Source organism: Cinclus cinclus, chromosome 12 (genome assembly GCF_963662255.1).
Source record: "Cinclus cinclus chromosome 12, bCinCin1.1, whole genome shotgun sequence".
Lineage (NCBI taxonomy): Eukaryota > Metazoa > Chordata > Aves > Passeriformes > Cinclidae > Cinclus > Cinclus cinclus.
In genome coordinates this window covers 6289255-6303021 of record NC_085057.1, presented here as the reverse complement: position 1 = coordinate 6303021, position 13767 = coordinate 6289255, and the positions used below count along the sequence as shown (strand labels likewise).

Sequence of the window (13767 nt, the reverse complement as noted above, 5' to 3'; positions counted from 1 at the left end):
GTTTGAGGGTATCCTGCACTGTGCACTTGGAAGTTGGTGACCTGTTTCATCACAGCAGCCTAGACTGCAGAGGTAAATTCTCACACCCTGCAAAATCTCACAAGTGAAATATAGGAGAGGTTGAAAAATGTGTAAAAACAGTTAACAGCAGTTCTGGGGGTCAGAGTTGAATCTAACGGTGAAAAGGGATTGAGTTGATTCATTTATGAAATAAAATTGTGATTTTTACTAAGATGACTGACACCAGTAGGACATTCATCATATTTTGAAAACTGATTTTACAAGGACAGCGTCAACACTGATGAAGGAAACCCTCTTATTTTTAAGAAGTGTCTACCATGACAGGACTGTATTAACCAAGATTATCTATTTCAATACCATCACTTTTCCTGGTCAGTAGACCAAAATTCCTCACAGGTTTTCCCAAACATTTAAGTTATTTTCATAATTCGCTTTTTCTTCCAGCATCTCCTAAAGGAGGCTGGGAAGGGACCTCCTTTAACAGTCCTGCATTTGGCTGCTCTAAATTGGACAGTGGCTTGCATTTCCAACATCTCAAGGAATACCAAATCTTAGTGCAAATTTTCAGTGTCAGAAATCCAGACTTTCAAATGGAATTCGTTTCAGCAATCACAACACTGTGCAGACTGTCAGCATTCAACAGGAGAAGTGAAGCAATTGAGTTGTTTCTGCTCAAACAAGGAAACAACAGCATAACTCTCTCGATCCATGTGAAGCAGGCGGTTGAAGCGGAACACAGTGGAGCATGCAGAGACTCAGTCACTCCTTCCCACACAGTGATCCAAGGAGCAAACATGTCAGACAGCTTTGTTCAGCATCAGTGACTTTTCAAATGCCTTTGCAAAAAACAGAGGCCTCTCACTTGTAGCACCTCCTTGATTTTTATTAAATGATCTGGCACCTCAATGGCTGTTTTACATTCACAGCGATTTTACAACATAATGGATATTGTCTCCTTGTACTTACTCATAAATGGTTTTTAAATTTTTGAAAGTTTTTCTGAATATTAGTTATTAGAAAGTGAGAAGGAAAAGGAAAAAAAGTCACTTAGGAATGAACCAAACACAGTATTATGTCACTATTTTTAGTCCCTTACCATCATCTTCACATTCTTCTAGAGGCTTCTGATGTTTGTTCAGGCACCGTGGATCTAGCCAAGATGTTGTTTTTGTGTTATGGCTGGAAACCAAAAATAGAAATATGACCCTTTAATAAAGCAGAGTTGAAGCATCTGTGACATAAAAGTATATATCCTCTTTATTATTCAACAGACCTGAAGGCATAGTTTTGATTCAGAGAAACAGATCTACAATTTGATGTTGTGCAAACTAGTCAACCAAATCACAAGAACTTTGGCACTGAAAACACCAAGGCAACAAGAGAAAATATACAAATCAGCACTCCTGACTGGAAAGAGGCATGTGAATGCTGCAATATTATAATATTAATTTCCAAATTTTTGCCTTTGGTGGCTTGTCTTCAATTCCAAGAACTGTCTCTGAGCTAAAGGCAGAAATTTCCCTTCCTCACTAAATTATGCAGGGAACTTTGTTCCTATGAAGGACCTTTGACATGTCTAGAGTTGACCCAAGCATTAGTCAAATATAATCTTGATTTAAAACTTTATAATTACACAAATAAAAATGTTCTGTCTAAGCCTTTGATGGAAGTTGAACAGCTTTACTTTCAACTCTTCCTTTCCACAAGTCCCCTGGCAGCCTCATGATGCCAGTCCCAGCAGTGAAGGCTGCATAGTAAACAGGCTTAAAATACATTTTTCTAGAAGTTATTTTCTCCCATAATTTCATTTGCATAAGCAGACAATCTGGTAATAGAATGCCTCTTCTACAACCTGGTGCCATCTTAGACACAACCTGCTAAGATATCCCTCCAGTCCCTGGGGTATCGCTTATCTAGCTTAGCCTTTAACACTGCTTAACAGTTTTAAGTTTCAATAGCGTAGTAATGCTATTTACTTCTCCATCAAGGTCTCAAAGAGGTTTACAGACTGAACTTTAGCCTCACAACAGTCTCATGAGTGCTCTGTAACGAGGGCCATGATCCCTGAGGAACTAACAACCAACCAGCAAATTTGTATTGTACTGGAAGGAGAGGGGCCAGGATCTGAGTGAGTAAATAAAAGGTCCTTGTTTTACACATCCTACTACCCAGCCCTCCCAAGGCACGATGAGCAAATGTGTTTAATCCTTGTGTGTGCTTCAGAGCAATTAATCAGCACCTAGAAAACTGAATGGCAGAAATTCAGGAAGCCAGGCACATTAACAAAAATAAAGCAGAGGGGGTCTGCCACCTTATTTACAAGCAAGTCTGCAGTCTAGCTAAGAAGGAGGGTGGTGGGAGGGGAGCAATAGAATATTCGCATATTTCTTGCAATTTTGCACTTGCTAACCAAAGGCTCACAACAGTGCAGTTTGCTGAGGCACAGAAAATTTAGCTAAACACCTTTCAGATCACACTCTCAGGTGGAAAGGATTGTGTTAGACCTGTAACATGCACAGATAACAGGGGACTGGGATATGCTGTGCAATGAAAATTCCAATTAAAGCACCAGAGAAACATATCTCAAGAACCAAATTGCTCCAGCTGCATCAGGATTGGTTATCTGACACACAGCCCTGGCCCCACTAGACCTGCACTGCTTCTGTGCTAGAAGCTCATGCTGCTCCCTTCAGCACCCTGATTTGATACCCCAAGCACCACAGATGTAACAGATATCTGAGCCATCATGGGTCCACACTGCTCATTAATTCACTTTCTTAATCTGATACAAATGGTTTCTAGGCTCAGGGTGTCCCTAGAATTAACAGAACTGCAGTCATTCAGTGCTGCATTCACACCAACACACACAAAAACTAGCCCCACATGAACATATCCTCAAACCACACTGCAGGGAGGGAGCAGGTGCTGCTACCAGAGCTTCACGTCACACTGGCCTGTATGTACAGGCTGTGCTTTCCCAACACATACATGATTGTCCTGACAAATTATTTAGAGGTGCTTCAGCCCCACATTGCAAAGAGAACACAGACAGAGCAGCCGTGGGGGTGGGTCTGGGGAAATCGGAGGCGGCAGTGGAACCCCCGATGGAAGCACCTGTAAGGAAGGACAGCAGGGGCCCCTGTGGGTCAAAAAGGGGAGCAACCAACTGCTTGGGCAGCATTTACTACTCATCATCTGTCCTCCTCCAAGGAGGAAAATGGCAGGCTGAACAGGCTATTAGGCTGTCCTAGACACAAAGGGTAGAGAGCACATCAAATAACGAGGCGCCCTGAGGACACAGTGAGGGGCAGAAAGCCAGTGCTCAGGGTAATGGACACATCTTGGTTTCATCTGATGAAAATTTGCATTCTGCCTTCTCGACCTTGTCTTACGCTCAGGGACTGTTGGAGCTTCTTCAGGTAATTGAGAGTGCCCTGGAAAATGGCCTTTTTTAGAGCAGCCCTCTTGCAGCTGAAGAAGGGCTGTTGTGGTGCCCTCAGTCATCCCAGCTCCTCAGCTCTTCCGGCAATCTTCCCTCATGTGTTCCCAAGGGAAAACCTGCTCCTGAACCTTTCCATGGCCCTGTCCAAAAGTCTCTTCTCCTTGCGATGGAGCAGGACTGCTCCCTCACAACCCTAATCCATCTTAACTCTCTGCAGGAGAGAGGGCTAATTAGCAGAGGAAGTTCTTCTGCAGTAACTGAGCATTGGCTCCTGGTAGAGTTTCCACAACTGCATTAAACAGACCATCAAATCCAAAATCGATTCCTCAACCCCTCTTCTACTTGGCAGCTAAGGGCTTGAGTTTCAAAGGCTAATTGAGTGTTAATGTCTAGCTGAACTCTGTGCAAGACATCTCTTACACTAACAGGTCCTATTTTATAAGTTACTCCTACCTCAATAAATTTAGACAAGTATAATTTGAGACTATTATTTATGGCATGAAAAAAAATCAATATCGTCATAAAACTGCTGACAGCAATCAGCTCTCAGGCAAAGACTGCAGAGCTTGAGGTCCTGGTGTTCCAAACTTGCTGTGCCTACCCTGCACTGAGCTGCACCTTTTGCAAACTGCTGGAGAACATGAACACATTTGGCCCCTTTGCTGTGATGAGGGGACAACACACAAAGTCAATCCCTGGCTGTGCTGCCTGTGCACAGGACTGGAGGAATCCCTTCTGCTGCATTATGCACAGACACAGGCACCAGAAATGAAGTATCAGCCCTTCCAATTAGGAGCTTTCATTCCACCCGTGAAAACAACTGGCCTGCATTTTATAAGTGTCTGTTGCTTTTGTAACTACCCTCATAAAACAAGCAATTCCCGCTGCCTTGGAACTCAGGAGTAATTTGGATGTTTATCCAATCAGGAAATGCAAACCCCCTTCAGAAGCAGTAAAGAGCTCACAGCTTTGCAACCTAACTGTATACACTAAATATTTAACACACACATGCAGACACACACAAAACGCATCCACGGAGGTTTACTTATGCCCAAAGAGTGGGAGAGAGGTGGAATTAGAACAACAAGAAAGTGCTTTACTCTATAAAATAGACTTCTCCGTTCTCCGTGTAGGCCATCTCCCAGTTTTCTGGCAGAGGACCTAGGTTATCCTCGGCAGAAGGAGGTAGGTATTGAGGGAGGTTCTGAGATGGTTCCGTGGTGGGGACGTGGGTGTGCCTCTCAATCGTGGACGCTGGGGCTGCCTCTCTCACGGTATGTGTATTGTGCTCCTCTTGCTCACCAGACTCTGCTGCAGAACAAACACACACAGGTAAGAGTGACAATCAGTCTTTTCCTTGCCCGGTTTGCTCCTCCAGGTTTATCCTGCCAGTTTTCCTCTCCCTGCCTTTTAATTCATGACACACAGCGACAGATGTGCCCGTGTCAGGAATGGTGCGGCCAGCAGGAGCAGGGAGGTCATTCTTCCCATGGACTCAGCACTGGTGAGGCCACACCCTGAGTGCTGTGTCCAGTCCTGTCCCCTCAATTTAGGAAGGACTTTGAGACACTTGAGCGCATCCAGAGGAGGCAACAAAGCTGGTGAGGGACTTGGAACTCAAACCCTGTGAACGGCTGAGGGAGCTGAGGATGTTCAGCCTGGATAAAAGAGACTCAGAGGTGACCTTATCACTCTCCTCAACTCCCTGAAAGGTGGTTGGAGACAGGTGGGGATTGGGCTCTTTCTCCAGGCAGCAACCAACAGAACAAGAGGACACAGTCTCAAGTTGCATCAAGAGAAAACTAGACTGGATATTAGAAAAAAGTTTTTCATGAAAAGAGTGATAAAGTACTGGAATGGTCTGCCTGGGGAGGTGGTGGAGTCACCATCCCTGGATGTGTTTAAAGAAAGACTGGATGTGGCACTCAGTGCCATGGTTTAGGTGAGGTGTTAGGGTGTGGGTTGGACCCGATGGTCTTGAAGGTCTCTTCCAACCCAGTCATTCTGTGATTCTGTGATTCAGATGAAGTGAGGGCAGAGCTCCAGCAGTCTCTGTGGCAGCAGGGGGAAGCTCACCTTGCCACACTCTGCCAGCCAGACCCTCTCCAAACAAACCAGAAGCTGTGATCAGCTCCTGTGCTCACTCCAAGAGGCCCTGCTGAGGTACCAAATTCCTCCAAGCTGTCTGAGGCCAGGGCTCACTGGTGTAGAGGAGTTCAGTGTGCTTTCAAGCAGGCTTACAGGTTCACTCCTGCAGTGCCAACTGTGGGACAGGATCAGGAAGATAAAATTTCTTGTTTGAAGAATGATTAAAAGAGATTTTACAAGTGAAAAATGTTGCCAGAAGCTCAAAGCCAACAAGATAATGGTGAATGTCTTCAGTGCAGTGCCTTATTTTAAATTAAAAATTAAAATGAATGTCAGCACTGTACCATATGTCCACAGGTTGCTGCTCACTACTGCCCATTCTTACTGTCTGAGGAGGTTTATTCCAAGGCTCATCATAGTATCCTTCCAGTCAAACTCAACTAGGAGTATTTTATGCTGTATCTAGCCCTTCTCCCTCTAAGAAAATATTTCTGGTGCTTGTATCCATGCAGTTTTGAGCTGTATGCCTGAAACACTGCTGCTCATCCCCTCCCATCATTAATCACAGTAAATGCTCCCCAATAAACAGGTCTGAGCCCTCACTCCTTCACATAGAGGTTTTGGCAACAACAGACAAATTCTAAAGTTAACCCTGTGTCTGCTAAAGGGACTTTCTCTGTTTGTTTCTTGAAGGTGTTGAAGATTTATGGTAGTACTTCTACACCCCCTGAGAACCTCAGTACAAGCACAGACAACAACACACTAAGCAAAAGACAGAGAGATCAGCATCACCCTCTGCCAAGTCCCCAAGGAGTGGGGCTGAAAGGTCTTCACAGACAGGACCTTCCCTGCTCTCCACACCAGAGACATCCTGAATTCACAGCCCACAGCCCTGGAAATAGCTCTTTCATTATTCTAGTCTGTGTGCTGCCATTACCATAAGAGAAGGACATCATAAACTGGGAAGAACAGGAAGAAAAACAACTAGACTATTATCAGTACCCTCAGTGCTTGCTTCTCAGACCTCCTGGAGTTCAGTATTTTTAGGTAGAAGATTACAAGATAAAGAAGCGTGAAAGAATCATCGCCAGCTAAAAACTGAGAGCACAAACATGCCAAAATCTGGAAAACACAAGTTACCGAGAGGTCTCCTAGGGAAGCAGGAGCATTTTAATATGGCTAGCACACTTTCATGTGAAATAAGCATAAGGAATTGCTTTGGTGTATGAGAAATAACTCCGTTCTTGATTCTGTGCTCATTTAATGAAGGCAAGGGGCCAGGGTGTGATAACATTGTGACAAATGGGCTGCATCTTCCTGCATTTCATCTTGCAAAGAAAAACAGGGAAAAGAAATGATGCTTAAGTTACTTCAGGGGCACCAAACTGAGATGGGCAGCAAGGAAATCAAATAACAGATCTCCCACCAGCTTCTTCCCAAAATCAGATCCCAAGACAAAGGCTGAGGCTGCTGTCATGTTACAACATGCGAGAAACCACTCTCAGTGAAAAATTTTAATTAAGCAGAGACAGAAATTCCAACTGAGGAGAAATTAGGTTGGCTAGAAACAATTTGAGTTGGAAATGTGTAGCAGATAGCAGCCAGAGTCCAACCCTCAAAAGCCATTTGACAGTTTGGCTCAGAGAGGACCAAAACTAAATCTCAGCCTAAATCCTTTTAAAACTCTTAACAGATGTTAGAACCAGGACACTGGCAGGTAGGAATTGGCAGGACAGATCCTCTGTCTCATCAGAGGCTGGGAAGGAGAATTTTCATGGTGATAGAAAGTGATCAGAGGACAAAGGAGCTGGTGCTAGTAATGGTGAGCTCCCACAGCCAGCAACTGGGAAAGGCTTAAAGCTGTGAATAATACTTGCTCAGCATCTGCCTCAAAAGGAGCCCAGAAGATGAATTCAGCCTGAAACTGAGCTGAGGTAACAATGCTCTAAGCACTAACAAATACTAGGCCTGGGGACATGGGAAAGAGCTCTTGGCCCTCAGAGCTTCACAAACTTCAGTTGATTTCTGTGGAAACTCAATGGATATCCAATAGTGTTTTACTCTCACTGTGCCTGCACAGCACTTGACTTTAGGTTGAAAAGGTTTCCAGTGACCTTTCAGCCAAGGTTTGATGGCAGCCATGGTGGCAACAAGGTCTGTGTTCAGCAGGACACAAGACCTTCATGAAATACAGAGCTTGCACCCATGCTTCAGATCTCACTCCTGCAGCAAGCAGCAGTCCATGTGCTGGGAGGTACCTTGGAGAAGAGGACCTAGGACAGTAACTGTGTGTGATGGGCAGCTCTGGATGCAAGGAAGGATACAGGAGAGCAACGTATTTAAGAAGGAGCAATAATTAATTTCAAATGTAAACCTAGTTGAGTCATTTCATACTGCTTGTAACTGTCAACCATAGCTCAATTCTTCCCCAACATTTCTGCAATTAATGAATTTGAACTTCACCACATTTTTTGTCTCAACCAGTTCAATTCCACAAGGCCTTTTTGGAAAGACACAGCTGTGCATGTGGTTGTGCACACCTGGACATCTGCCATTCAGGTGTCGGCCAGTTCTGTTTGGCATTGTCAGCTTTGCAGAAAACACATTAGAAACAACACCCCCTCTTAGAAAATACCCCCCAAAAACTTTCCCCATGTATTCTAACTGAAAGACAGGAGTATTTTTGCTTTACCTGTGAAGCTACTGCTCATTTCAGGTACATCATCCTCTTCCTCATTCTCTGTATGCACTATGCCAGCATTTTGCATATCATTGTAAGACTTGGTTCGCTTTGGAGTCGACTGCTTGGAGCCAGACTGCAGGTTTTGCAAAGCATTGGTGGAAGTCACTTTCCCACTGAGGGGCTGGCTTGGAGGCTTCGGCGTTCCATAATAGTTACCTAGGCAATAGAGACACATTTGCATCTTCGAAAGAGAACAGTTTATAGCAGTAACTTTTCTATTTCATTTTCTTTACGGTTCCATTAAAATTTCTGTCCCTCCCCACAGATAAGTAAATAAAGAAGTTAGCACGTGCACCCCCATTTTTGGGGGTGCATATTTCATCTCTACAGCAGACACAGAAATCTTTCTTGCCTTTTTAGTTATTTTTGTTGAATCTAAAAGGAGAAGCAATGGTTGTATTGTTTAGGTGCAGTGAGCGTACATGGGCTAAAACAAAAGGCAGTCATGGTGAATAGCAAAACTTCATCTTGTTACATCTGAATTTCAATTAGTAGCCTCTTTACATGTGTGCACCCACACAATGCTGTGGCAGATCTGGAGTGAGCCCTGCATAAAATAAAAAATTCATGACTGCTATCACCAAGAGAAGTGATGAAAGGCTCGATGGCCCGCTTTAGTACACAGGTACTTTTAGGGGGGATGTTGCATTTGGAAAGCAAACACTATTCTCTCTCTAAAAGAAAACTTAGTTAAAGGAGAGGAGAGGAAAGGAAAGATACCACATGGCACTGCTTTCTTTGAAGAGGAAATTCAGCAGTTGGGTCAACTTGGGTAGAAGTGAAGAACCAGGCCTTAAAGCTGAACTTGAAACAACACAGGTGCACCTCCAGTTATGCCAATACACGCTCAGAATCCATCGCAGATGTGATGGAAACTGCAAAGTGCTTGGGCTGCCTCCCTGGCATTTTAAATGACCATGGAAAAGACACAGAATTAGTGCACATTGATTCATGCCAGAACAGCACAGAGGTATTTCACTGGCCCTGCTTCACTTGGCCTCCACACCACAGCATGGCGTGCCCTAAAATCCTCCACAGCAACCTCAGGTCTGGAATCTGTTCCCACAGCACTGGGCATTATAGGAATTCAGACCTATTGCAAGGTGAATCTTCTAATTTTTACACAATGACCTGCTTATATATGACAAGTTCATATAAATGACAAGTATTGACATTATATATATATATGACATTATATATATATACATAAAATGACATTATATATATATATGACAAGTTTATATAAAACTTCTCAAAATTTTTCTTTCAGTAATTACTGCTAATTTTTATTTGCCATCTTCAGATTCTAAGGGTAAAGTTAAAAATTTTCCCTATGCTCTTTGACATCACAACACACAAAGGATGTCCTCCCACATAGTTAAATTATGGCAACAGTGCAAAATTCTCCTCTAAAATATACATTTATTTATGTTCTTCATTGATCTGCATATGCTATATATAACCTGAAAGCATTATTTTTTTATTTTTTCAGTACATATTTTCTCAGCCACTGTTGAAGTAGATCAGGTTTGAGATTATCTAAGGAACCTGAGGGTGCACAGATCCATGGGAAGCGATGAGGGGAATCTGCAGGTCCTGAGGGAACATGGATGGAGTTGCTACATCACTATCCACCATATTTGAGGAGTTGTGGCAGCCTGGTGAAGTTCCCACTGACTGCAAAAGGAAAACCACAACTCCTTTCTTACCAATGGAGGGCCCAGGAAGAGTCTCACCTCTGAACCTGGCAGGATCATGGAGCAGATCCTCCTGGAAGGAGGACCACCAGGACCCACGAGGACCTGGAATCACCCTGACTTGCACTGGCAGAGTCCATCTGGGAACACCACTTAGGAAACACTCACCATCATTCCCCCTCACTGCCTCCTGTGAGGTGAAAAAGTATTTCTCACAAATGTGAGGCCCAGGGAGCCAGAGCAGGTCCCACCTCCATGTTTTTCCAGCTGCAGCAGTAGGACAGCAGCACGTGCAGGTTTGTCTTAACAAGGTGTGCTCCAGCCTGTACACAGAGACGTGGATCCAGCTCCGTGGGAGCAGCAAAGCTTTCATCTCCTGCTCATCAGTTCAGAATCTTAAATGTACATTGATGCATAATTTATGGGGAGAAGGAAATTACTTCTTCTGGAAAGAGCCTCTAATGGGCACGGAGGCTCCGCAAGCAGGTTGCAGTTTCTGCTGGAGAAATAATTCTCATGCTCTACATACTGCAGAACTGTTTTATACAAAAAGAGGAAGAATGGGAGAGAGAGAGTACAAAGGGAAAATACAAATGTAGCGGGCAAAAAAAAAAAAAAAGGATAATTAACTCTCCTCCCATCTATCCTATTGGTATTTCTCAAGAAGAACAACACTACTCTGGGATTTTGTGGGGTTTTTTTGTTTGTTTGTTGGTTTTTTTTGGGGGGGGGGTTTGTTGCTTGCTTTGGTTTTCCAGGGAAAACAAAGAGTGTTTTATAAGGATATTAAATGCTAAACAGAGAGAACCATGTGTATGGCAACAACTTTTATTTCTATCACCGAGCATCACTATTTTATGCAAAAGTTATTTGGGGTCTCTTTTAACTGGTTAAATTCTTTAGGACGGCTGCAACAAAGAGGATGAAGGGGATATATAGATGTTGGTGGCATGAGTTTTATTTCCCCTGGACAAGAACAAAGCACAGATGGTACCATCCCTCCTCCAATTACAGAGAAATGTATGATTATATCTTCAAATTTTGTTCCTCTTCAGTTTCTCTAGCAACAGCAAAGCTGGAGTTCCTACCAGTCCATGGAGAGCTCAACAGAAAATCAGGGATACTTCTCTAAAAGTATTTCAGGTTTTCTTACACCAAAATCATTAGTTATTGTTCAAACCAGCCATGGTTGTTGGCCCTAACATCAGTGAATAATTACTCTCTACCAAGACATTGTGCTGTCTTAGAGGATCCCTGTAAATAACTGAGCCTATAAAAAGAGCAAATATGAATTTGAAATTGAGCATGGCTGTGCATGTGTGAGGTTTATGGGAAATGTAGCCGCTGGGGCTGAACTTTTCTTTTTTTCACCACAAGAGGCAAATTAAGCCTGAGTCAATATTCAAAAAAATCAGAGTTCTTCCTTCAGATTCACACAAGGACAAACAGGTTGCAGAAATAAACCAGCTTATGATGAAAATCTTTAAAAGAATGCTCTAACCCAGCTTCCAGGTAACATGGAAAATGAGAGAAAATGGAAATGCTGTCTTTCCCTCATGTGTGCTGGATGCAGTCAGCCCTATTTGTCTTCTCCAAGCAGTTATTTTTGAAGACGTGGCATGTGGGCCTAGGAGCAGACACACTATTAGGGGGGACTGGTAAAAATAATCATCAAACCTCATGTTTCATCCTCAAAATTGGAAACAGAAAATATTTACACTGTGACTCAGAAATCCAAACATGCTCCATTAACAACTGACAGCTAACAGCCCAGCAAGAGTTTTACAACATCAGACTTGACATTATTCGTTCAAATTAAATCTATCAGTGTTTATGAAAAAGCATAAATTTAAAAATAGACTTTAACAGTGTTTTGTGAGCCACTTGTAAGCCTAAGGAAGGGGCTAACTTCATAGCCAGTGTAATTTGTACTGAATATCCAATCAGCTCTAATTATTAACAGCATGTTACATGTGCATACACAAGCATCTGTCATCCCAGAGGATCCCAAAACATTTTCTGAAGTCAGCAGAGAAGTTAGGGCAGGACTCCCCAGGGTGCTGAGCATAGGTGAAGCTCAGCAAAACTTTTGGGGATTCTGACCCTTCTGAGGATGTCTCTGTCCCTCTGTCCCCCAGACCATGGAGAGCCCTGGGACAAGACTTCAGGAAACTCTTTCCTTTTTGGTGGAAATGCCAGTTCTGAAGCAGCCAGTGTGGCAGGAATGGCACTTTCCCAGGTCCAATTCCTATGGGAACTGGGCCTCTACCCCCCACCCTCTTTCAATCACATTTGGATCCTGCCTAGCACCTGAATTAATAGCTGATAACAGCCTATTCACTCCACAGATGCACATACCATTAACTGAATCCCTTGTCATCGCTTTTCACTAACCGTTATTTTATTCAGTCCCTTGGTGCTTCAAACTTACTTAACCACAGCTGAAGTTTGATGGCAGCATCTGCAGCCAAATCCATGACTTAATCCATGCACTCTAAAGCACCACTCAGGAGAGTGCACAAAAATAACAATAATAATGAAAAAAAACCCAAGCAGAAGAGCTATTTGGAACGAGTTGGTTTCTTTTCATCTCCTTATCTTTAAGTGTCGGCAGCTTACACATTTTAGCATCGCACCCAGTAATTAGACTTTGGTAACAGCTTATCACAACAATAAGACAAGTTCTCATCATCATAACACTTCCTGCTCTGCCAATTCAAGCAGTGATCACAATCTATGAAAGCAATCTACAGCAGCTTCCACCCTGTCCTGAATGAAAGCAACACTGTCAGTGAAGAGAACTTTCTTTTTAAGTTTTAGAAACCAAGTGGCAGTGGAAAATTTGTCTTATATTTCAAATAACAAAGCATTCTTATTAAGTATTTCCCTGGTGGGCAGTAATTTCACATTAAGTGGCTTATTGACCTGGAATTTAAAATAGAATTCACAAAAATACACCAACTAGCTACCCTTAAGTAAAATATCTATGAATCTATTCCATGAGCCCCTTGAATTTGCACTACTGAATTCAATTCCATTTGGGTTGAAAAGACTCCATCTAGGCAAGATGCTGCTTCTGGAATGGGTAGAAATGCGCGGGAAGAGAGGCACAATCTAAAAGGTTCACATGTGGAATGGACACTAAAGCAGAGAGGGAAGAGGAAACCAGGGAGGCTGCTGGGGTGGGAGAGGGAGCTGACATGGAGAGGCACAAGAAGGCAGAGTAGCTGACTGCAAGGTCAAACATGAGTCTGAGCATTAATTCTAATGGTGCAATTACTGCAACGTTTGAGTTACTTCAATCTGCAGGTGTTTGCTCTGCAGCAGCTATTCTTTCTGGTGGAAAGGTGTCTGCATCTGGGACTGGGAGTGCATTTGTGTCTCAGTAAAGGACCAAGAAGAGTTCATGCAATTCTGAATTTATTGATGCCAATGCGTGAAGTCTAATTTTGAAATTATAAAAATCCCAAGAAACTCAAAAGCCTCTGTGCAGCACAGAAGGCCCTGTGTCCATGAGAAGTGCATCTCATCTTCAAAGCCACCACTCTGTGCTAACAAGGACTCCATTAATAGCTCATGTTTTAAAAAGCACTTCATAGCTTTCTGTCTTGGTGTAAATGGGTATTTTGGGAAAGACATTTGGAGATAAGCAGCAAAATTAAGCAAGGTCTTGACACAAAGACCTGAAATGCAATTATTAATGTAATTGTTTTATTTTCTGAGACTCAGCTCCTCTTCTCTGCACTGTACAAGAACCAAAACAATTAACCCTTAAT

At 43.0% G+C, this 13767-nt stretch overlaps 1 protein-coding gene across 1 annotated transcript in view; it reads right to left on the bottom strand.

Annotated features, from left to right (window-relative positions):
* The window catches only part of MAGI1 (membrane associated guanylate kinase, WW and PDZ domain containing 1), a 332032-nt gene that overhangs the window by 66035 nt on the left and 252230 nt on the right, over positions 1-13767 (bottom strand). Inside the window, exons 4-6 of the mRNA XM_062500989.1 lie at positions 8244-8450; positions 4564-4774; positions 1118-1200 (exon numbers count right to left, since the gene is read on the bottom strand). Coding sequence (XP_062356973.1) covers positions 1118-1200; positions 4564-4774; positions 8244-8450 — 501 coding nt within the window. The remainder of the gene's footprint in view (positions 1-1117; positions 1201-4563; positions 4775-8243; positions 8451-13767) is intronic.